Source organism: Pantherophis guttatus, chromosome 2 (genome assembly GCF_059756535.1).
Source record: "Pantherophis guttatus breed Tessera chromosome 2, ASM5975653v1, whole genome shotgun sequence".
Classification (NCBI taxonomy): Eukaryota; Metazoa; Chordata; class Lepidosauria; order Squamata; family Colubridae; genus Pantherophis; species Pantherophis guttatus.
In genome coordinates this window covers 118,870,153-118,896,299 of record NC_142064.1, presented here as the reverse complement: position 1 = coordinate 118,896,299, position 26,147 = coordinate 118,870,153, and the positions used below count along the sequence as shown (strand labels likewise).

At 39.7% G+C, this 26,147-nt stretch overlaps 1 protein-coding gene across 7 annotated transcripts in view; it reads right to left on the bottom strand.

Moving 5' to 3' along the window:
* ATP2B3 (ATPase plasma membrane Ca2+ transporting 3) overlaps positions 1 to 26,147 on the bottom strand; it is a 131,580-nt gene that overhangs the window by 82,221 nt on the left and 23,212 nt on the right. For all 7 annotated transcript variants that reach the window (XM_034434193.3, XM_034434194.3, XM_034434196.3 and 4 more), the window contains 2 exons: positions 943 to 1,108; positions 538 to 842 (listed from right to left, as the gene is read on the bottom strand). In XM_034434193.3, coding sequence (XP_034290084.2) covers positions 538 to 742 — 205 coding nt within the window. In that variant the 5' untranslated portion in view covers positions 743 to 842; positions 943 to 1,108. The remainder of the gene's footprint in view (positions 1 to 537; positions 843 to 942; positions 1,109 to 26,147) is intronic.

Genomic DNA, 26,147 nt, shown 5'->3' with positions numbered 1-26,147 from the left:
GGCTAGATTATTAGAGCTAATTCTTAGAGGGTTAATGGGTTACAATATGTAGCACTCTTAAGATATGTGTAGTTGACTTTGAGATGGTGGGTTATAAGTCATAGAACAATTTTAATATAAGCATTTTAAATGAAAGGAATGGCTACATTTTAACAAGTTTCCATTGAGATATTGAGGCTACAGGTATAAAGAGAGGTTGAAGCATCCTTAAATAACAACAAGAACAATTTGAGATTATTGAAAGTGATGTACATGAAAAAGAAATTGGATTTAAACATTTTGTAAAGGACCCTCTTAAGATGATAAAATTTACTACTTTGCATTCCTTAAAATGTGCAATCCTCTGGCAATTCTTGCTGTATAATAATGCATTTTACTTCCTTTATTTCATGCCGCTAATTATGCATTCTTTCCCTTCCTTTCATCTGCAGTGGGTCCTAGAGAAGCACCTATTTATTCTGTCTCTGGGTCCTGCTCCCAAACCCTGACCTGATGATCCCACTGATTATGAGCCTGCCCAAGTCATTTATCTGGTACCTTCGGTGGGGGACGTCTTGAGTCTCCTGCAGAGCCCGTTGACATCTGTGTAGGTCTCCTGGACTTTCTGGAGAGCTTCAGCCCCACGCAGCTCCATAAGGGAGCGTAGCTCCGACAGGGTGCAGCCAAAACCACCTGCATGGTTCATTTCTCGCCGCTGGTTTTTGGGATAGAAATCCACAGAGCTGTTGGCCATGTCTCCCATGTTGGACGTGAGCCGCAGCCCAGCTGGGTACACTGGGCAGAGGTGTGGGGGATGAAGAGTAGACTTGAGCTAGGTTAGTCTGGTAGACAGAATGAAAAACCTGTTTGGAGGGGAACGGAGAAAGGCAGACATTGGCCAGAAAGAAAATATCATCTCTGCAAAGAATGTCCGTCCCCTGGTTGCAAATTCTTCTCCCTTACCTGCTCAGTCCTGGCTGTCTCCTGGATTCATTCTATAGAGCCTCAGGGGTGGGGCCACAAGGTTTTCTAGAGGCCAGCCAGCCAGGGGGCCAAGCCATGGAAGAAGCAGAGACGAAGGCCTTCTTAGAGCTTGGCACAAAGGGTGTTCCTGCTGCCCAAAGGAAACCTGTTAGAAAAGCAATAGTTGTAGTCAAGGTCCTGCCACTCATTCATGTCAACAAAGCCTGAAGCTCTCAGGTCAACCAATGTCTGCAGTGGCACATAGAAATAAGTCAGGAATGTATACCTTTCATCAGCATGACGGATACACTAGTCTTAAGGGCTAATTCCCCCAAATAGGCTTGGCCAGGGCATATATGTCTCTCTTTGTGTGAGGAGTTTATAGAAGCGTAATAGGTGCCTTTAGATATCTCTAAGACTTTATGTTCCTTTTCTTTTCCTAAATGTTTTTCTTTGGGGGGAATCCAGAGATCTGCAAAAAAGAGTGTTGGTGGCCCATGGTTTTTGTACCCTTCCGCTAAGCCCCATGTGTTATATTTAATTTTAAGTCAACTTGTTGTATGAACTCAAACATTAATGTTTGCCAATCAAAATTTTATGGCTTAACTCAATCAATGTGCCTCAGTCAAGAACTATGATTAAAACATAGCACAGTGTAGTATGATGTGCAATTTAAAATACGTTGCTGTCTCTCCAGCTTCCTTAACCTTTCCTGGTTAATCATATTTAATTTGTTGATATTCTTTAAAATGCTATTTTCCCAGGAAGAGCCTGCAGATCCCAAGGGCCTGAATACATGTTGATATATTGTAAAAGACATCAAGATAAAAAAAAAAAAAAAAGCAAGGTGATTATTTAACTACAAGCAGGGTTTGGAATCAAGGGATTAAATATAAACTACTTTGCATATTATCCAAACCTTCCATTGTCTTTTTAAATATATTGATAAAAGTGGGTTACAAATTTACCAGATTAATAAATCAAAGCTTCAAGCATTTGAATCAAGCAATAAAAAGAAATTCCTCAATATTCTTTGTAACATACCATTTAAAAGATATAAGAATGTAATATGTAACACACCCATACACACGCGCGCACACACACATATGCATAAACAAACAAACAAATTATCCCACATCAGGGTTTTATTATAGAGCAAAATTGATAAACTGGTAACAGGAATTTTCTTACATTCAATTAAAAGAAGGTGAATAAGTGCTTATTTCTAGATCTGACTGGTAAATATGCATAATGTTTGGAGCAAAAAATAGGATATCTGCAGAGTTCAGGCTGTAATGTCAATTAATCTCCGACTAAAACAGGTAACATGTTTGAATATGAAAGGCAAACAAAGCCTACAGTATTCATATAAATCTGTGAGTTTCAGCTGAAAAAGAAAGTAAGAGTCCTAATTTTTAAGGAACCAGCATGAAATTGGTAAATTTACCTCAGGGCTCTATAGTGCTTCATATTCTAATTTTAAAAAGTGCTTTGGAACATGGAGATGTTTAATTTTTTCAAATTCCTTAAAACAGCTGTGTCTTTTCCAATGGTTTCATGGCTGCCCTCCACTTGACTTTTAGAAACAAATTTGAAGTGTTCCTCAGTCCTAATTATATAAGTATGTGTGAGTATGTTTCCCAAGTGCTCTAAATCCAACACAAAGACATGACATCTCTCAGTGAGTAGTGGATTTAAACCTGGATCAGGAACCAACCGAATCAGCCAATGTTATGAATAAATATTCATATGTGGAGATAAGAGTATCATAGAGGCTGAGTTGGTAGGCATAATATAAGAATATATAGGCTTTAAGGTGTATGGTGATCATACTAAATGATTTATAAGTAGTAAATGTAATTAGTGCTAACATATCAAGATTCAACAAGCAACATTTTGAGACTATGGTCAGAAAGAGGGAATGGAATATTTGAGCAATCAAATGTTTGACTTCCAGTGCTGTCTTCTTGTCTTCAAAAAGAGACAATTGCATCTAAACACAAAACACCTAATGTAAATAAGGTATCTGTGTCTCATTGTCTCCTGCTTATCTCTTGAGGGTGAACATTTTCTTCATAGGATTTCAGAGAAACAAGACTTTGGCCCAGTGTGGCTGCTGCTATTGAGGAATGAAACACCAATTTTCAAGTCCTTCCATCCTTCCTCCCATACAAACTATTATTTTTTTCTTCCTCCCAAATCAACAGAATAAGCATTGTACCCAGTATAATAGCATGGAGATAGTGATTCCCAACTATTTCCTTTATGTAAATTGCTTTACGTGTATGTGACTTCTTGATGGTGCCCATGGAACTTCAAAATTAAATGTATTTTTAAAATTAAAATGATCAATATTTTGCAAGATATCCAACTTTCAGGAGAAAGTTATTCAGCTATCTGAAATATTGTGAAATTTCAAGCGAGGATGCTAATTTCTTGCAAAAAAATTAAATGAAAATGCCAATAGTTTACAAGATTTCAACCAAAAACACTGGCTGAACCAAAAACATCTTTCGAATTTTGGTAGCACTTGGGAAAGTGTAATGGTATTGAAACCCAGGACCACCTGCAGTATCTTCAAGGACCACCAGTGGTCCTCCAAGCACAGGCAGAAAACATAGATTGTACTGTACAGCAAGTTATTGACAAGGCAAAGGAGCTGTCCAGGGTTCTGAAAAAGACTTTTCAGACAATTTTCTGTTTACTATTGATTCCAAGACATTCAGACAAGTGGCTAATATAGTATCCATGCTCACATTTCCCCCATGATTTATTATCTATTCTGCATCCATAATTTATATGTGTAATATTATATCATAGTCCAGTAGAAAATTCCCTTAGTTATTCCTGAAGTTGCTTTGAAATCTACTGTAAGGTATTTTGTGTTAATACCATATCTCTATATTGCACTGTTCATTTTTATTTTAAGAGGGATGCTTTAGAAAAAGTTTGTATACAGGATACAGGTTTGCAAAAAGATTCCTCTCTCATATTGAATTTGCTTGTACTGTTCAGTAATCCTGTCAGTGAAAAAAAGACACCAGCCATTCCCTTATATGTCCAAAAGAGACTGATTTTGTAGTCCAGTGTGCAATTTATTATTTGCTTTTAGAAGTGGGCCAATCAGTAATGTTTTTGATTTTATCAATTGTATAAACTGGGTTTCATTTGTCAATTCTAGTATTTTAAAGGTTTAGAGTTGTTTTGGCTCTATAGCTCTGGCTCATTGTGGCATCATAGAGTTATTTCATTTCAACAAGGAGAATTTCTGACTTCGCAAACTAATTGCTCTCTATGTATTCATTTATAGTTCTAAAAGGACTGATAATTAAGATGATCCTTAGTAGTAAAGTAGTTGATTACTTTGTGGTTTACTGTGCTGTGTGAATGCAGCAAAATTGTAGTTTTAAAAATATTTCTAAAAACTTGTGTCGAGTGAAACAGGAATTCCGTCCAAAATAGATGCTTCTCTGCCAACTTAATTTTCTTATCCACTGGAATTAGCCTGGAATGCCAAACCACCATGCAGGGTCTATGCAACTATACAGCTAATTAAGTCATCCCCCCCAAAAAGAGTTTGAAACCACCAAGGCATCATACAATTCTCTTTAGAACTCAAGGGACTCACAGGAAGCCCTAATTAGTATGATCAAATCCATGGGTAATCTAAATTGGAGCCAAACCATAAACCAGAGAAATACAACACATATTTGATCCATCCCACCCAATGCATGAAGAATTTCCTTTGCCTTACTTATATACTTAAGTTGCCATAAGGAAACAAGAGGAGTGTGAATCTGTGTATGCATTATGCATCTGCATAACACAGTCACTAAAATGAGGCCACCTCAATGGAACTTGGATTATTGGTCTCATTACATAACTAGATGAATGTACAAAGGAACCGAATAAATTGATTCCAAAGCTATGCCTAAAGAGTGAGACACAGATATACTAGGATTACAATTCCCAGAATTCCCAGTAAAATGTAGGAGAAGCTAGGTTAAGATTGGATTATCTTATCCCAAAAATGATTGTCATGAACATTTGGCAGAAATCCCCCTTCTAACTTTCTTCAAGCAATATGGGAACAGGGATACAAATATATTGATTAGAATAATTCAAATCAATTTCCTATCCCTACCTTAGCCCAACTAGAAGTCAACTTTACATGTATCCTGAAAGTCTTTATTCCCCAAATAATGAAACAAATCCACTCTCTCTAAATATGGTAGAAGGAAAGCTATTGGTTTCCTGTCAGCTAACTTAGAACTTTTGCTGAGAGTCAGATATGAATATTTAAAAACAGGCAACAATGTAATTCCATACATGCCTATTAGAGGCAGTTCCCTCAGAGTGTGAGGGGATCTTGTTTTTAAATATTTAGGAAGCACAAAATAACCTACCTGAAGTAACATGTCACAAAATACATGTGCAAGATTTTTTTTCTTGTTGACTGCTATTTTTTACAGATCTACATATGTGCATAGGCACAAACACACATTTAACGTATACACACATATATTGTCACACACAGCCACACACAAGTGTGACTAACAGAGGCAATGAGAGTGAGGAGTTTTAGTATCTTTTCACTGGAACTGAAATGTCTTGCAATCTCTTACAAGGACAAGTGTAAAAACATTCATCCCTTTGCATCACTTTAACAAAGCCATCATTTAAAGGGGGCATTCCTAAATATTATAGTTACTAAGAATTCACATCAACAGTTACATTTTTGCTCTAGAAAATCAACAATATTAATACACAATTTGCATAGTTGATAATTATTGTGATGGGAAATGCAACTGTGGGAGGAAAGAGAAATAAGGCAGTCTATAAGTACCTTTTTATTAGTTTATAATATAAAATTTAAAAAATCCTTTTGGTATAGTAGAATAAGACAATAGCATCAAACCTCAACTTTTTACTTTTACACAGTAATATAAACTAGCTATTTCTATAACAACAAACCTATTAATTGGTAAAAACCAAAATCAAAGTTTCATTTTTTTCCACCTCAAGCACAAAGTTCAGAAGTGGTTTCCAAGTCTATTTGGCATAAGCACTGAGAACATAAGAAACCTGCTATAAGATGAGATATCTTCAAGAATGTATTGTTATTGAAATCTCTAGTATATACTAAGTATATAAAAGTAAAAAGTTAAAGTTGTATTTTTATTATTTTTATTCTACTACACTGAAAAAAGTTGGAAATTAATGCGTTTTCTTTCTTCTTTTGTTCCCCTTACTCCACACTTCCCTTTCCTCATTTGTTTCCTTCCCCATTTCCCTATTATCTTTGTTTTCATTTGTATTTTATATTATGATAATTAAAATGAAAGGAATAAATAAATAAATAAATTGTGTAAATAAATAAAAACAAGGCCATGGATAGGAGGTGAAAGTAATAGGCCTCTTCCGTTTGTCTTCCAGGAATAAGCATGTAAAGAAATACTGTCATAAAATCTGAGATTTCTATCTAGGGGTCGTGGTTTATCAGCTATGAATTTATTCAGTCCGCTTTAAATCTATTTGCTTAGCAAAGAAAAGCTTCTTCTCTCTGTCCCAAATCTCTTACCCATCAATTTCATTTCATGGGATGAGCCTGAGTATTACCGTTAGGAAAGAACTCCCTCTAGTAAACATAGCACTAGAAGGAGGGGAGGCAAGGAGATAACATATGCCACTATTTCCCCCGGCACAATGTTCTAAGGTTATTTTATATCTTAGGCAAGGCAAAAACCATTCTGCTATCTGAGTAGCCAAATCAAGAACTAAGCTCCTTGATAGACATATTGATATATGGACGTGGCACCTCACAGTTCTAAAGCAACATATAAAGCCAGCCTTCCCATTCCTGTTGAGAATCACAAAACCCAGAATTCCTGAGCCTAGATTGTGGTCAGAAGGTTTAAAGTCTGCTCCCCACCACACTGCAAGTAGACTCGATAATCAGAGCCCTTAGGAAGAGAGAATGCCTTTATAATGGCAAAGTATTTTACCTCTGTAAATCATTTGGGGAGGCTATTCCTTACAATGGATAAATGAACAAACTTTTATTCTTACACCCACCAGAATCTCAATGCTTAGTCCAATTGATTGACTGTTTATCCCCTTTGGCCATGAGAATGGCCATACAGATGACACTGGGAGGTTTTTTTAACACATAATTTTGGAGGCAGAAAATCATCCCTTGTTATGATGAAGGCAGTCAGAGGTATCTTTGCAGCAGCTGGGGATATCCCATGGGCATACATTCCATTGGACAGTGTGTGTTATTTTCATTTTTCCACATTGGAATTGAAAATATATATTAAATACTTTGTATATTCAGCAGTGGCTGTATAAAAATAATCATAGGATCATCAATAATAACTGGAATAGTAATAATGATAGCAACAATCCACTGAAAGGAAAATTAGAAGCTCAACTATAAAGTGGATATCTGATTTGTTGGAAAGATATATTTAAACTGTTTGCATATAATAGCTCCATCCAGAATAATAAATAGGTAAACTGATAAACTCTTATAGGACTAACTTGTCTACTAAAACACAAGTAGAATTTTGACCAACAAAATAAATGTATGTCATATCTCTTTCCTTGGAAACAGGGTCAACAACCTTTGGTAACCCCCCACTAGAAGGGAACAAGTGAATTCTTTAGAGCAGGGGTCTCCAACTTTGGCAACTTTAAGACTTGTGGACTTCAACTCCCAGAGTTCGAATTCTGGGAGTTGAAGTCCACAAGCCTTAAAGTTGCCAAGGTTGGAGACCCCTGCTTTAGAGGCTTCTAGGAGTGTTCACCACCTGTTAATAACAGGGAAGAAAGAATCAAATCTGATTTTGGGATGATACAAAAGATACACAAATTGCAATCAATTATGGAGGACATACATCCTTTAAAGAATGATTTTGTTCTATTAAAATATTCAGCGGAAAGCAGTTAAATAAAATAATGAATAGAAAAATCAATCATAAACTCTAAGAGAGCAGAAAGAAATGTAATCAGAATTAATGACCATGACCTTGGCTTTGAGGTATTTGGGGAGAACAGCAGCCATCTCACTCTATATCTTTTTGCAAAAACAGCAGAATCTTCTGGCACCTTTAGGGTTAATGTATTCACTATTACATAACCTATTTATGCAACAATATTAAATTTGTTGGTCTATAGGGTGACACTGGACTCCAGGGTTCTGCTGCAGTAGATCAAAACAAAAAGCCTATATACTGGGCAACCCAGGTGCCCTATGACTGTATTATTTTAAAATTATAGGAGAAATACTGGTTAATATTCTACTATTGACCCAGCATCACTGCACATTGATCATTGAGAGGACTGGCTTAAAATACTTTCCCCCAATGTATATTATTTGCTAGCATTGATTGAAGTGGGTGGGTGTATGTGGAGGGAGCACTCTGACTGTCATATGATCTCCTGGTAAATATTGCATGGTGTTTTTTTTTTAAATGTAGATTTCATTTGAGAAAAGGCTGCAGGAAATATATTTTCAAGGGAGACAAATATATCAATATGACTTTTAATAATCCTTGAAAGAGCCATGAAAAGTCAATTGTTGTTGTTGTTATTATTATTATTATTCCCCTTTGGCAAAGGAAACAGCAAGTTATTGTACTGTATTCAAGGAAAAGGAATATTTAAACTGAGTCTTCTCAGACCCTGTCTCAGGTATACTGAGTAAAGCTTTAAATGCATTTCTATATGAGATAGGATTCTGGCAGATGCAACTTTGCTCTTCACTTTAAACATCTGTAAAGAAGCCATACCACTGAAATTTTGTTTTCCTAATCTTAAAATATCTCAAAAGGATCTTTGGTCTATGATTAAATGAACTTTTACATTTTGGGTTGCCAGTTTTTAATGAGCTTCTGGTGCCATGCTTCTCAAAAATCCTGTGGTTAGAATAACTATCAATACAGTAGTCCTCAATTTACAACCATTCATTTAATGACTATTTGAAGTTACACCTGCACTTTAAAAGGTGACTTATGATTGCTTTTCGCATTTATGACTGTTGCAGTATCCCCATGGTCACATGATCAAAATTTGGACACTTGGAATGGACTCTTATTTATAATGGTTGCAGTGTCCTGGGGTCATGTGATCACTTTTTATGATCTTCTAATGAGCAAAGTCAATGGGGAAGTCAGATTCACTTAACCTTCACTTAACCTTCACTTAAGTTAGTGTTACTAACTTAACAACTGCAGTAATTCACTTAACAATTGTGGCAAGAAAGGTAGTAAAATAGGACAAAACTCAATTAACTATTGTCTTGCTTAGTAATGGAAATTTTGGGCTCAATTCTAGTCATAAATCGAGGATTACCTGCATACTGTAGTGTAGATACAGTAGAGCAGACTCCTGGAATTCAGTTAAGAAGACCCGGGCCAATACTGTGCTAAGAAAGTGCTAGTCATTATCTGTCACTCTAGCCTTCTTTGCAGGGAAGCTTTCTTGGGGAAAGAAGAGCAATTATGATTTAAAAATGCAATAATTGCATTTATCACTATGAATTCACAAAAATCATAATAATTGTTTGCATTTCTGCAAATAGTGCTGCCATTCAGAACAAAAAGGAAAGGAAAAGAGAAAAGAAAAGAAGGAGAGGAGAGGAGAGGAGAGGAGAGGAGAGGAGAGGAGAGGAAAGGAAAGGAAAGGAAAGGAAAGGAAAGGAAAGGAAAGGAAAGGAAAGGAAAGGAAAGGAAAGGAAAGGAAAGGAAAGGAAAGTTTCTCTTTCTCCCAGTTGACAATTTAGCATCCCTCTTCCTAGTCCATCTTCCCCCAAGCTTGCATCAAGATTCACGCTGTCCCCTTGCCACCTTAGAATATACTCACAAGAATGCTATTGCAGTAGGTTAAGCTCAGAATTAAAGTTACTAAGCAAAATTCAAGGAAACCGATTCTGGATTTTGGACTACTCTGTCTTGTCACTAAATCACATCTCCGAATCGATTGCTTTCTTCCAGAGATTTTCTAAATTTAAATCTGGCATCCCTGCTTATCCTGCTTATGCACCACCCTTATCGCAGTGACGGGGAGCATCTATTTCCTTCTATAGACTGTATCTGTAATTTTCCCTCTTGCTGCTTCTCCTCTCATCATTTTGTTACATCTCTAACCTGACAGTGCTTTGGCTAAGAGAGACTGCTCATTTTCTTTCACCCTGGCAAGGTGTTTTGCTAATAATAGCACAGTTCGAGATTAAAAGCAGCTTAGTCAAAAGTTGGCTTTGACTCTATGGGATGAAAGTCAGTTTTGTCCTCTTCTATCTCTGGCATCTCAGCATTCTTGGCTGTAAATGAAGAGGAGCAGACCAAAGAGGACAACAGGAAAATGCAAGAGGATTGTGGGAATTTGTCCCAGTGTCCCTTTTGGCCAGCTCATTACTGCAAGCTGATTTTTAGCCTCTCAAATCCAGTCTATGAAGCTTTACCTAGAGAATAGACATAGACTGATATAAAAACCCCTCCCCACTTTAATGCACAGCATAGCTTCCGTTCGGCAATTATATCCTCTCCTTAATTTTTTCTTTCCAAACCTTTACAGCTACTTTTTCTCCATACACAGGAGAGGGTTGGGGAACAGATCAGATCCATTTCAATTTAGTTATTGGGATGCAGATTTCACAGTCATGGTGATTTGATTTCTAAATTGGTCGTGTTTGGATTTTTTTTTTTTTTTTTTTTTTTAAAGGTGAGCCCTCCTAAACTGATTTCATTCTGTTCGGAAAGTGGATTCAACCAGGGAAAAGGTATTTTTGTATGTGCATAAAGCGACATGACGAATTTGATTCAGCCATCTGATGTGGAAATTTAATTTGATCCAGTGATTTGATTAAATCACTATTGGATTTCCGAACGGAATGGACTGTTTGCAAATGCAAGGCAGTTTGGAATTTTAAAAATAGAGGAAAAATATGATACCCTTGACCTTTAAGAGTCTTAGTGTTGTGTCAGGTTCAGAGAAGAATGGGAAATATGTTTGTGGTGCCTCTCCTTCCACCACCTTCAATTTAAGAGACTTTTGCTCACTCCAGATTTATCTAAGCCCAATTTAAAACAACTTTCAGAAGTTTCCCCCAGTTGATCTCCCTAAAGATATAATCTGGATGGCACCCAGTTTGGGAAAATAGACCTTTCTTAGGGCCTGCTAAAGCTAAAATCTAAGCCTGCAAGAAAGGTACTGCTTTAATGAATATTGGTCAATACTTTCTGATTCCTTAAGCATTCCTCTCAGCCTTCAAGCTGAACCAAGTGACTGAAAGGGAGGGAAGATGAAAGTAATACCTAGTTCAATGGTGACATTGTGCAGCTTGTAGTTGAGGTGCATGAGGCTTTAATCATCTATTTACATTTTTAAAAACACCCCTCCAGCCTAAGAAAAAGACCCAAAATATATGGAATGAGGACTCCTTCTGGTTGCCACTGTATCACCAATATCGGAAAAATAAGAGGAAGCTCCACACTCAGTCAGAGCATTGCTCTGTATGACAGTAGATTACCTGGAGATGGAGCAGCAAAACTCCTGTTCTCAGACAGGATTTTTAAACCCTTGTCTGGATTTGCTCAGCTTCTGACTTTCAAGGTTGGTGTCCCATGAGCATTCTCTTCTGTTCTGTTTGTTCTGTTCCGTTATCAAGCGCTAAGAATCAGGATCACACATGTTAAGTTCCAGTTAGGAAGATGTATTGCTGATGCCAATACACATGAATCTAATCAGCTAATGTTCAGCACTAAATTGGTACTAGATAAGAGTCAGTGGAATTCAAGGAGTGGGGATTAGACTTGGATTGCTTGTGGCAATATAATGACTCCAGGCTAATTCCTCTCTTGACTCTGTCTATTCTATTCTATTCTATTCTATTCTATTCTATTCTATTCTATTCTATTCTATTCTATTCTATTCTATTCTATTCTATTCTATTCTATTCTATTCTATTCCATTCCATTCCATTCCATTCCATTTGTCTATTCTACTCTACTCTACTCTACTCTACTCTACTCTACTCTACTCTACTCTACTCTACAGTTTTAGTTATTAAATTGGGGGGAGGGCTTCCAAATGGTCAAAGACCATTTTAAATGAAACAGGAAACAGAAGGGACCTGGTCTTTCTCCATAGTGCAGGGCCTGTACTTCTAAGAGGTCAGTCTTGGGCTGACGGCTTTACAATGCATTAATGTAATTCTGCGAACCAGCTGAGGGGCTTTAAAAGCTATTGCTGCACGTATTTGGCTGCCACAACCTTGTTTTCTTCCTTCTTGACTCTCCTATCCCAATCAATTCCTATTTTTATTCAAAATGCATTAGCTTAAATTAGAGAACTTCAAATTGCACTGAAGTGCATCATGTGATGCTTATTCCTTTTTTTGTTGTTCTTTTTTACTTTTGGCAGACTGCATTAGGATTTCAAGTTCATTTCACTCTAGAAGATAACGTGAGTTAAAACCATGGAAACCCCTGGCGAGAATGTGGAAGGAGCAACCTGAGTGGTCTCCTTGAGCCTCCTGCTCATGAGCTGAATCGGCACAAGTGAGCGAGGGAGTCTGCTCCAGAGTCTGCTCAACTGAGCAGGGGCACCAAAATGCTGCAAGCATGTCATTCTCCTATCCAGAAAAGATAGACCAAGTTCTCTCCCATTCTTTCACAGGGAAAATATTATTACATGTGGAAGAACAACAGGCTGAAAGAATCATAGCCTTCTGGCTCTTGCACTATTTTTTATTAGCAGGGAATGTCCCACCAGCAGCCTGAAGCTGGAAGACCGAGAAAAAGGTTACTCACTGTCTGCATCGACGGCATGAACCAGCCATCCAAATAGTTACATCCTGGACCTTCAACCATCCTTTTAATCTGGGAGCGAGTGTGTGCTAATAAAACATGTTTGAAGAACTAGCAATGCTCTAGTTCAGAGGTCTCCAGCATTGCTGGCTGGGGGATTCTGGGAGTTGAAGTCCACCAGGCTTAAAGTTGCCAAGGTTGGAGACCCCTGTTCTAGTTAAAGGTGCTGTTCTTAAAGAGATTCCTCCCCCTGTGAGTGGCAGCTCCATCAGGTTCGTCTTCAGAGGACAGAGCCCTTCAGAGATTTCAGGAGATCCGACTCTGCCTTGGTGTTCCTCATTAAGGCCTGAGGCAAGGAGAGATGAATGGCAGCGGTGGCCTACGCTGAATCAGGATGAGAAAGAGCCCTTAGAGGAACAAGACTCGGTTGGCCTGAATCGTTGATTTCTCTTTGTGATCAGCTAAATACAACTTGGAAGCTGTATTTCACAGAAATTCCGCAAAGGCTTTCTAGCAGGAAGGGCACAATTGTAATAAGGGCCCCTCACCTTTTAAGGCCTTTTTTTAGACAATCCCTCTCCTTCATTACACTGGCAAATATACTTACACACACACCCCTGACACAGCAGCAAACAACGTGCTCTGCCTCTGAGGAAAGCTTACATCACAATAAATATGGCTGCTGCTACTGCCTTTTGGGTTAGCCTTCGCTCCAATTTCTCTTTACAGTAGGCCGTACATCTTTAACACGATCTGTTCTACTTCTTCTAGCTTTTACAGTTTATAAAATGTATTTTACTCATTCCACATTATCCCAAGCTGGGCAGTAATTTAGATCTCCTTCTTTCCCTTTGAGCTGCCTCTATGATATTTGCTCTCGGGCAGGGTTGTGTGTATGTTTTACAGATATGTGCAAAAAAGGAAATGCAGAGGAAATCGAACAATTTTGCAGCTTGCAATGCACCCTCTGTTCCTGCTTCAGATTCCCACAGAGCAGTCCTGAACTGAGCCTCAAGGGGTAGCCTTTTACCCAATTACCTCTCCCCGTCTAAACTGCAGGCTGGTTGGTTCTGCTTCCCTTTACCTATTCCTTCCATATCATTTCCCTCCACACAGCTCCTTCTATCTTAGTTATGATACCCATCAGCCACAATCGGCATGGTGTATTGCTGAGGAAGATGAGTGACATAATTCAAGGTTAAGGAACACCACCCTAGTGGAATTATTTCCCAGAATGCATTGGAGACACTAGAAGTAGACACCTAGGTATCAGGTAAATAACTCCAATACTGAGCTTCCAGTGTGAGAAATGAGTAACCATCCTATGGTAAGCCAGCATCTCTAATGAGATTTTGAAGATTGCAAAAACTGCCAGAGGCTGAAATCTGTGTGAGTTTCCAACTCACTCTGCTTTTGCCTTCTTTGTTCTCAGATCAACAAAGACAAATCTACTGTTGACTTATTTTTTTTTCCCAATCAACATTGCCAGAGGAGAAACTGTCTCATGGAGTATTTGCAATATACTTTTCTATTTTTTCAGTTCATACTTGGGTTCCAGATCATATATGGTTACTCTAGCTCCAAAGTGAGACTTATGTCATTTTGGTCTAGTGGTTAAGGCACCAGACTAGAAGCTAGGAGACTGTGAGTTCTAGTCCTGGGTGACTTTGAGCCAGTCATTCTCTCTCAGTTCAACTCACCTGACAGAATTGTTATTGTGGGGAAAATAGGAAGAGGAAGAAGTATTGTGCGTGTTTGCTGCTTTAGGTTATTTATAAAAATAATAAGGGCAGGAAATAAACAAACAAATAAATTTTACTTTTGCAGCTTGCTGAATGCCCTGAGAAAAGCCTTGTTCTTTTCCAAAACATGTCAAGCCTCAATAAATGAATTTGAAAAGAGTTCTTCCCTGACCATTTTCTGAGGATGAAGATAAAACAAAATAGCCTCTCTGAGACCAGTCAAGCCAGGAAAAAGCAAGTAAGAAAGACATAAGGCAGCAAAGTCACTTACACAACTGCTCAGCTGGAACCTAGCCATTGCTGAAGCAACATCTCTCACACTATTCTTCATACTGGACAGCTCCCCAGCTAATCTGAACTGCTTTATCCTTGACCAACTGGACATTCTTGATAAAACAAGAGTCAATGCTTCAGCAGGCTCAATAGGAACAGAACGTTACTAAAACACACTTTATTGAAATAATATGATTTTTTTTTTGCTGTTTATTCTTGAATATATTCATGAATTTAAATGTTACTAATAGTCCCCCTCATGCCCAGCCTTTTGCTGGAATGTAACATGGCAGTCTTGCCATGTTACATTCCAGCAGGTAAAATGTTCATGCAGATTTTGTTTGTGTGGCAGTCCAGATTATCACAGTTAATAGGCTGGAGAAACATTGTCATATGATGCTGCACAGGGGCTGGTGGGTTGTATTTTAGCCCTGGAGTATGTTTGTCAGATCTCAACATATGCAGTGAGGCTGATGAAATAGGATTGGTGTCTGACGAATGAGGCCTTCCATTTGTTGTTGAACTACAACTCCCAGCATCCCTTAGCATTAGCCACCTTGCCTCAGGTTGCTAAGAATTGTAATTCAGCAACATCTGGAAGGTCAAAGCTCCACCAATTTCCCATGCGTGGAGATTTATTTTATTTATTTATTTATTTTATTGAATTTGTATACCGCCCTACTCCCGAAGGACTCAGGGCGGTGAACAGCCATAGAATAAAACATATAAATACAAGATTTAAAATAGAATAAAATGAATTAAATAATTTGGCTGAACTAATTTAAAACCCCAATAATTTAAAACCAAATTTTAAAATTTCCATTTAAAAAGGGGAAAAACTTAGGTCAGGCCAGCTTGATGAAATAAGAAAGTCTTGAGCGTGCGACGGAAGGTACGCAGATCCGGGATCCTCCGTATCTCCGGGGGGAGCTCGTTCCAGATAGTAGGTGCCCCCACAGAGAAGGCTCTCCCCCTGGGGGCCACCAGTCAACATTGTTTGGCCGACGGCCAAACAATGGGTCTGCTTAGTGATTCTGGAGGGGAGTTTGAATGACCTGAATATGAGGCAGGCAGCAAGAACTTTAATTAAGAAAAGATATACAGGTAGTCCTCGACTTACAACAGTTCATTTAGAGCCCATTCAAAGTTACAACAGCATTGAAAAAATGACTGTTTTTCACAGTTATGACCTTCGCAGCATCCCCATGATGAAGTGATCAAAATTGACATGCTTGGCAACTAGTTCATATTTATGACCGTTGCTGTGTGCCAAGGTCATGGGATCCCCTTTTGTGACCTTCTGACAAACGAAGTCAATGGGGAACCAGATCCACTTAACAACCATGTTACTAACTTATCAACAGTAGCGATTCACTTAACAACGGAGGCATGAAAGGTCGTAAAATGAAGCAAAACTCACTTAACAAATGTCTCACTTAACAACAGAAATTTTGGGCTCAGTTGTGGTCATAAGTCGAGAACTATCTGTACTGAACTTTTATTCTTTCTACTGGAGACCCTGAGAAGCAGAAAACTATATATTCAGAGCTGTTTAGAAATCTGTCAGATCTATATTTAAGATAATTTGAATTAAAATGGAAGCTCTCATTGTAAAATGGAATATCAATATTAGACAAGTAAATTTCTTTTCATCAAGGGGAAATTGATAAATTCATTGATTACAGGAATCAATAAATACCTTATTTTCAACCCTTTTTAGCCATGCTATTGTCCCTGTAATGCTACCCAAACTGATTTAACCTACAGCAAACAATCCTTGAGGTAACACAATTTTTAGCATAAATTTGAAGAAGGCAGTCCTCATGAAGATGGTACTTTGATTTAAATTAAAAAGCATGAAAATGTTCAATCCTAAAAATGCAAAATGTGATTATATGACACATGTGAAATATGCGGAGGAGGGAGCTTACCAGGATCTGGAATTCATCTTTATAAATAACTGAAAGTATGAATTACTTCCAGGCACCCTATCTTTACAAAGCCCCTTTTTCTAAATAATAGGGTTATATTTAAGAGTTCCTACTGAAAGGGAATTTTGAGGGGGGGAGGGAGAGTATGGAAACCTAATCATAGGCTTCTCCAAGCAACTGCCTTCTCAGATATATTGGGACTACAATTGCCATAATTCCCAACCAGCAGAACATTCCAATCCGTCCAGCTTGTAGAAGGATATTTGGATCATTTCCCCCATACTTGTTCTATTCTATACAAAGGGGGAAAAGATAAAAACAGAGAATCTGTCTAGTTTGAAAGGACTGTCAATCTGCAAAAATGATGGCTACCTTTGGTCTTCTAAGCTGCCAAACACAATATTTTACCTCTTTTGTTAAAGTCAGAATTGCCTTTCTTCCTCCACACTTTGCTCTCTGCCCTCCCTTCCCTCCCTCCCTCTCCCTTTCCTTCTCCTCTTCACCTCTTTTCTGCAGCACAGATGAAGGCTGTGATAGGTGGCATAGGGTCTATATACATCAGCTGCCTTGCCATCAACACTCAGGTCTGAATGGGCTCTGCATTTGCCCATGGTTACATTATGGTTTTGGCAGAAGGGGACTTGGGGCAGGGTGCTACCCAAAAGGAGGCCTTTTTCAGGGCTTGTGGAACTGTCCCTCAGGAAAACCTCACCTAAAACTTACCTCTTTTCTATTTTTCTAGTGCTTTTCTATTTTTTTGCAAGTTTCCAAGATGTGTTTTTCAAACCGTTGCTTATTTTAATTTGCCCTGATGATTTGTACAATTTATACAATTACACCCCTCTCTGTCTTCACATTTAATTGTTCTATTCTTTTGGTGTGGTTTTGTTTGGTATAGATCAGGAGTCAGCAACCTGCAGCTCTGGAGCCGCATGTGGCTCTTTCACCCCTCTGCTGCAGTTCCCTGACACTCAAAATATGCGTCACAACTGCCAATGTGCGACACCCACCAGCACGCGATTTATTGAGCTTTTCAACATCCGGTAGGCCAACCATGGATAAATCCAAGAAAAGAAAAGTTTCAGAAGAAAACAGAATGTTTAATTCAACTACATATGCTAGTTTTGTGGCTGCTCAAGGAATAGTCAGGCACGGGAAGGGTTTTGTGGTTCCCGGTGTTTTCTTTTCTGTGGGAAACGGGTCCAAATGGCTCTTTGAGTGTTTAAGGTTGCAGACCCCTGCTATAGATGCTTGGCTCTAGAATGGTACTTTTAACAACACAACAACAACAACAAAACCCTAAACCAATAACCAATCACTTCATCACTTAAGTGCTAAAGCTATATAAAAGCTATACAAAAGTCCATAACAGCCATCACTGAATTCCACAGATGTCTTTGGCAATTCCAATCACACCTGGTCAGCTGTGGGTGATAGGAGCTATGCAAGCTGTCAGGGCACAATAGGAGCCATAGTTCCTCATACATGAGATGCTGCTCGGCTAAATGGACTCCAGAAATAATCTGGCAAGGCCCCCCTGATCATTCACCCGCTGGCCCTCCTGCTCCACCCCATGGTGGACACGGGGAGTCCTGGCCAGATTTAGCAGCAGTCAGCAGGAAATTCCGCTCTTCTGTTTTACTGCTGAGCTCAATTTCCTTTGCACTTTGCTACTCAGAAGCTTGCAAAAAGAATTATGCAAAGAAGAAAAACATCGGGCTCAAACTGAGTCCAGAGGACTATCCAAATTCACCCCAAGGGCATGTTCCACATGTAGCAGAGGCAAGGCGGGCTCCCAAGATTGATTGCCTTTTGGAATTAAAATGCTCCGATGGTGTGGCTGGCTAGAGGGTCAATTCTGATCAGAGTCTGGTAGCCCAACATTGTGTTAGGAAGCTGGGAAGAAGAGGAAGCCTAAAATAAGGCAAGGTTAGTTGAAGGATCAAGCTATTAATCTCTCTCTTTTTCCATCTCATTTTATCTTCCAAGCTTTCTTCTAATGGAACCTGCAGGGTTCTCGCCCACTTCACGACACCCCCATGATTCAGATTAGGGTAGAAGGAGAGTGCTTGGCCCATGGCCATGCCAACAGCTTCTGAACTGAATAAGGCTCTGATTCCACCCTAGACAAGCATACGATATCTCAACCAATTCGGGGCTTCTGTTGCCTAGAGATTTAGGGACACACTGTGCACTGCTGATCCAACTTCCTCTTTCATGATACTGCTCAGTAAGAAGGGATATAATTCAGACTGGTACAAAACGAGCTCCCATAGCAGTTCAAATGCGTATTTTTTTATGGGGCAGTGCAATATGTAATTAGGCACCTGCCAAGGTCAATGTGTCCACAAGGAACACCCCACCCCCACCCCCTGTGGTACTTTCTGCTCCTGCCACTCTTGCAAGAATGCATTGGCAAGGGAGGCAAATCAGAGCAATACTATCAATCATCTCTCTCTCTCTCTCTCTCTCTCCCCCACCCTCCCCCTCCCTCTTTCCCTCCCTCCCTCCCTCTTTCTCTCTCTCTCCCTCTCTCTCTCTCCCCCCACCCTCCCCCTCCCTCTTTCCCTCCCTCCCTCCCTCCCTCTTTCTCTCTCCCTCTCTCTCTCTCTCCCACCCCCTTTTTTTCTTTTGGAAGTTGTGTGGGTTGGGCTGAAAAGAAAGGGCAAAGCAGTGGCAGCAGTGACAGTGACAAAATGAAGGGATGCCGCCCACTAAAAGCTCTCTACCTAGCAGCCTACTGGAATTTGGGGCCTAAGTGATAACAGCATCACTTTCTCAGGTTCAGGCAATCTGTAGCATTCTAGCAATTGCTGAATTACAACTTGAGGCTGCCTTCACCATTAGCAACACTTTCTACCAATTGTAGAAACAGTATTGGAAGCCTCTAATTGCCTCCTCTTGGGGGATTCAAAACAGAGAAGAGCTTCCTAATTAGTTGCCCCTTTGACTCACCTTTATTAAATCTCTGTATGAAATGAACACGGCAGTTGCTCTTGAACCTAGCCACTGGAAATGGGTTCAAAACAATAAATATTTACTGTACCAAAACCTTTCCCCACCAAAGCCAGCATCCTTCACTAAGGATTTCCATGCATGTTCATCAACCACTTCCCGTCTATAGTCTTGCCTTTAAAAAAAAAAAAAAGAATTCAGGCATAAAGGAGAGGGAACAATTCTGTGGAACACAACCCCATTTTCACGCAAAAAGCCTTTTCTCCAAAGAAGCTATCAAGTTAGAATAAAACATTATTTCACAAATTGATGCTTTACCAGCTCCTTTAATCTTCAGGGAAAGGGTAGATTAAGTATCCTTATGTTGTCTCAAACTCAAGTTGAATCTCTCAGCAACTAATTCAGTAATAGTTAAATATACAGTCACCCAAACCATTGGTCTGAGATCAGTATGTGCCCTCTTCTTTTAAGACGGCCCTCTATTTAAGAGGGTTGAAAGCCGACTGAGAGTAAGAGCCATGGTGGTAGAGTGCAGTATTGCAGGCTAACTCTGCCCACAGCCAGGAGTTCGATCCAGATGGGGCCCAAGATTGATTCAGTCTTCCATCCACGGGTGAAATGCTACCGGTTCGCACCGGTTCGGGAGAACTGGTAGCGGCGACGGTGCGTGGTTTGGTGAACTGGTAGCGACGGCAGCGCAAAGTTCTGCCCACTCACCCGGACATCGTTACTTCTTGGAAGTAACCTGTTTTTGACCCTCTGCGCATGCGCAGAAGGCTTTGTGCATGCGCAGAGGGTCTAAAATCACATGTGAAGCACGCGAGTGGAGTGAACGCGAGCATGCAGAGCACGCACTTCTGAATCGGTAGGGAAGGTAAATAGATTTCACCCCAGCTTCTATCTTTCCAAGATCGGTAAAATGAGGACCCAGATTGTTGGGGGCTATAAGCTGACATTGTAAACCACTCAGAGAGTGCTGTAAAGCACTGTGGAGTGGTATACAAATCTAAGTGCTACTGCTAGTGCTGTTTGAAGTGGAAGTCCAATTCAAACAGTCCAAATCTGATTTTAAAGCCAATGCAATAGGACAGCACTGGTCACTCAGCAGCTGCAACACAGAGAGTAGATAGAGGTCATATGGCTATGTTCTTTCCAATATGGAAAGGTATAGTATATCTCTATTTAAATTGCAGCAATTATGTCCAGAAGTGCACATATCCTGATGAATATTTTATGCATATTTCATGCAATTTCATGCTGTCCTTAGTTCTTTGTTTGATGAGGCATTTCCTCTTCCACATAGGTGGCCTCCCTACAAAATTGCTCATTGTCAGCTAAATAGAAAAGCAAAGCATTCCAATATGTTCTGAAGACATATTGGTCTTCAGAAATTTTTTGAAAGGTCTTCTCTAATACAGTAATAACCTCTAGGTCAGGGGTCTCCAACCTTGGCAACTTTAAGCCTGGTGGACTTCAATTCCCAGAATTCCCCAGCCAACTTTGCAAAGCTGGCTGGGGAATTCTGGGAGTTGAAGTCCACCAGGCTTAAAGTTGCCAAGGTTGGAGACCCCTGCTCCAGGTCATGGCTGGCCATTTTATTGTATGCAGAGATTTAGAACAGTCAGCCCTGTAATATTCTTCAACTTTGCACCCTCCAAATATGACGAGATTGAAATCCTCCAAATGGACAGTGGTGGTCAAACGCCCAAGATAATCCAGAGCATACAACACTAGGAAACACGGGGTTGATATCTCCGAAGCCTTGCATACTTAAAGGTTCATTGGAGAGGCATAACGTCTAGCCTAGCCTTATGCAATAAATAGAACATTCACAACAGCTGAAGTATATTTCCCTGCCAACGCCATCCATTTTAAGGATGAGGCTTCTACAAAAAAAAAAAAGGGTTCTCCCAGAAACAATAAACAGCTGGGTGTTTCTGAAAGTGGGACAGCTGACAGTTTCAGGAGCCCAGGCAGTAGGACCAGAAGTCTCTGGAGGGAAGGAAGCTCATCAGGCTGCCAGCTCTTTCTGCAGCACTGCGAAGTCAGGCTGCGGGTATTTATTTATTTATATATTTATAAATAAATTGCCCCTCTGACAAGAAATGATTCTGGGTAGAATACAACAATCAAACAAAACAACAAATACATAGAAATCCTTATAAAAATATCAAACACTCATTATTAAAAATGGAAACATACAAACCATGAGGCACAGAAAAGAATGAATATACCAACTATCCTGTTTCCCCCCAAATAAGACATCCCCTGATAATAAATCCAATCGGGCTTTTGAGCACATGGCAATAAGGCCAAGCGCTTATTTAAGGGTTCAAAAAAAATATAAGACAGGGTCTTATTTTCGGGGAAACACGGTACAATATTTTTTTTTTTAAATCAAATTCGCCCATCTCACAAGAATTGACTCTAGGCGGTGTGCAGCGATCGAGAGAAAATAATGAATATATAAAAACTGTCAATATAAAAAATATAAAACAATCATTATGCAGAAGCGAGCCAGTAGGAAACAAAATAATGCTGAAAGAACGCAGAGCTCGCTTTATCCAAGCTAGTATGGCAGCTAATTTCTATTTGGGAAAATAGCAGAGATGCAGGGAGGAACCATCCAGAGCTTTTAATTCAGGTGCCTTCCTGTGTCTCATTCTAACCTAGGAAATGGGGGGGGGGAGGAGCCAGCCCACCCCCCCTTTGTCTGCATGGATAAGCAGGTTTTTGGTCTGGTGGGTGTATTTGCAAGCCTGGATTCCCGCCTGGGCCTTTTTCTCCAAAGAGCTGCCACAGAGGATCTGGCCGGTTTCAGACTACTGCTGATAGGCCTGGAGACTAAAACATATGAGGAACGGTTGCAGGAAATAGGTATGGCCAGTCTAGAGAAAAGGACTAAGGGTGACATGATAGCAATGTTCCAGTATTTGAGGGGCTGCCACAAAAAAGAGGGAAGAGGGGTCAACTTATTTTCCAAAACACCAGAAGGCAAAAAAGGAAACAATGGATGGAAACTAATCAAGGACAGAAGCAACCTAGAACTAAGGGGAAATTTCCTGACAGTGAGAACAATCAACCAGTGGAATAGCTTTCCTTCAGAAGTTGTGAGTGCTCCATCACTGGAGGTTTGTAAGAAAAGAGTAGACAACCACTTGTCTCAATTTGTATAGGATTTCCTGCTTGAGCAAGGGGTTGGACTAGAAGACCTCCAAAGTCCCTTCCAGCTCTGTTCTGATTGATTGATATCCAGTATGCCCCTCCACTTCCATCGCCCCAGCTCAGCTTTGCCTTGTCTCTAGGCTGGAACCTTAACCTTTGTTTTTCTTTTTTTCTTTTTGAAACATATCTGTAAGATTTTGCCCCCCTCTCCTAATTGCTGAAAATAAAAATAATCTTCAAGGCTGGTGCTTTGCAGTACAGGAGCTTCTTACACATTATTTGATATGGATTTAATATTTAAAAAGTTTAAAAACTCAAGTGGGACAGAAAGCTGTGAATTCTTTCCAGGGTACAGAAGCTGGGGATAAATCACAACAACAAAAACCAAGATACAAACATTTCTGTTTTTATCTTTGAGGTGTTATGAAACAATGTTGTAAATTCCTCCAGTGGTTGATTTGGGTGGGCTGCAAAAATAAATCTGTTTATTTGTCTTGGTTTAGTGGAATTTTTTTTAATAAAAAAAAGACTACCAAAAATCATACATTATCTGCTGAAACATAGGCCACTGGACACTTCCTTAGAAGAAAAGAAGAGAAAAGAGAAAGGGGAGGGGGGAGAAAAGGAAAGGAAAGGAAAGGAAAGGAAAGGAAAGGAAAGGAAAGGAAAGGAAAGGAAAGGAAAGGAAAGGAAAGAAGGAAAGGAGGAAAGGAAAGGAAAGGAAACAAGGAAAGGAAAGGAAAGGAAAGAAGGAAAGGAAAAGGAAAGGGAAAGGAAAGGAAAGGAAAGGAGGCATGTAAAACAGAATCAGAAAGAAGATACGCCTCATTCAGTTCAGAAGATGGAACACAACATCATTATGGGTTTATTCCCCTTGTGCATTATTATAATATGACAATCCAACAATGTGGCAATGCTAAGTACTAAGTCTGGGAATGTTCTGCTTTGCCTCTCTTCCCAGACAGAATTCAGGACAACCTCTCCCCCCCCTCCCAACCACCCCAACCACCATCACACATACTGCTGCACAATGAGTCTGGTGTAAACCTCCACCTGCAGTAATAACTCATAACAAAAAAGATACTGCAGAATTACAGTAGACAGATATTACTTGTTACAATTTTGCAGAAGTTCTGGGTTTTGCCTCTTTTCAGCCAGGAGATTATTGTTGCTGAAACATAAGAAACAGAAACATAGAACTACAAAAAATATTGGAAAGGCCTCTGGAAATTATCTAGTCCAAATCCATAATCAATGTAGGATCAGCAATACTGGATGAGAATATAACATTCTAAAGAGATTACTTTTTAGAGATTACCCCCCTGCTTAAATACTTGCAGCAAATAAATATATCTGTAATACAGTATATGTTTCCTTATGACATAATTTTAATTGTCTCCAGTTTTAACTCCGAAAACCTATCAAATAGCGGAGCCAGAGTGCATGCTTATTAAAGTTCGGCATCTAGTTTGGCAAATTCCTTACTCATCCTTCATTTGGGGAGCTGTATTTATTTGCCAGATATGTCTTGCAACACACTTGCATTTCACCCCCCCCCCCCAAATAACTCTAATCTCTTGGTTGCATCCCAAGAAAACTCAGGAAAGATGGAATTGCCCCATATATGCCTCATCTCCTAGTAGTAGCATCTGTCAGAAGGATGCATGGGAAGGATTCATAACAGAAAAGGGGAACTCATCTAGAACAGTGTATGGCTGATTTTCACTAATTTTGGAAAGCTGGGCCATCCTGTTGGATAACCAGAAACCATTCCTTTGGTACTCTCTCTTCATCTTTCCTAGCACTGCAGAGTAACTGCCAAGGACTAATAGCTTTTGCCAGAGGGGCTCTGCCTGATCTCTTGAAAAGATGTTCAAAACTTCTGGTAAACGTCAAGCCATAGATTGTCCCATCCCTAAAGGAAAGTAAAACATCCCCCTCCTTTTAGATGTCAGCACTTCAAGCTGCATTTACTCTAGTGCTGACATAAGAAGGAGAAGCGGAGGCATCTGGAAAGGGATGTTTGACTTTTCACCTACTTATTTTCCCTGGAGATAATATCCCCTAGGAGATGGGATGGGAGGGGGGAAATTCCTTTGAGCTGGAGCAGTAGATTAGGGGTAGAGTGACTTGGAAGATGGCCAATGAGTGCAGAGGAGTGGGGAAAGGAAAGGGAGGGTTTTGGGTCAGGAAGTCAGTGTAGGCTACGATGGAGTCGGAGTTAGAATATCGTGCTTAATAAATGGGAGTTTTTCATCAAAGACTTTGTTTGAAATGCAATTTATTTGAGACGACCTCGAAACCTGACATTAGACACATTTTAAGAAAGATAGATTCATGATTGCCACTTAGATTCTATGCCACTTGGATTCCACAAGTGTTGTGTGGCTCTTAGATTTCTTTTCTTTTCTTTTTGCTGTTCCAGCATCTTCAAACAGTGATGAGAATTCTTGAGATGGTTCTGCTTTGTTCCTCAAGACCGTTCACAGGCGTAATTATTAGAATTGGAGAACGTGTTGAAGCTGCAGGGATGCTGCCTGCAAAATATTAATGAGATAACCTTTCTCTCCCCCTGCCCCCAGCTACCATGTTTCCACAAAAAGAAGACCCTGTCTTATATTTTTTTGAACCCCAAAATAAGCACTTGGCCTTATTTTCAGGGAGATCTTATTATTTTGGGGCTTGTGGAGCAAAATGGGGCTCCTCTCGCTGTCTTACCTGATTTCCAGCTCTGCATTTAAATATTTTTGGGGACGGCTTATTTTTGAGGGGGAGGCTTATTTTAGCGCATGCGCTCAAAAGCCCGATTGGGCTTATTATCAGAGGATGTCTTATTTTCAGAGAAACAAGGTAGCTTCAAACGATCACCCACAAATGCATTAAAAGGGGTGTGGGATGAGGAGCAGGAGGAGAGTATAGTTTGTCTCATTGTCATAGGCCAATTTTTTCATCTAATGCCTGAGTTCATACTTCATATTCCATTGTGAAGTTCCTTAACCATGATTGTTGTTTAAGCCATTACTGACTGGATATGTATTTGTGAACCACGATTTACTAGTCCATAGATTTTGACGTTCTGCCCATGAATCTCATTAATTTTGGGGCGAACATGGCTATCTCAAAAGTTTTGTAGCCTTTTAAAAAAAAATTGCACCTGCACTGGCATGCTGAGTTGCATGACTGTGACTGACAATGATGCCTCTCCTATTATATTGGTGTTCTTGTTGACCAGCAGAATGTGTTGTCCTCATTGGTGGTAGGGAGAATGTTACAAATGTGCTAATTGGCTGTTGATTTTCCAATGAGATTATAGCCATTACCCCATCATC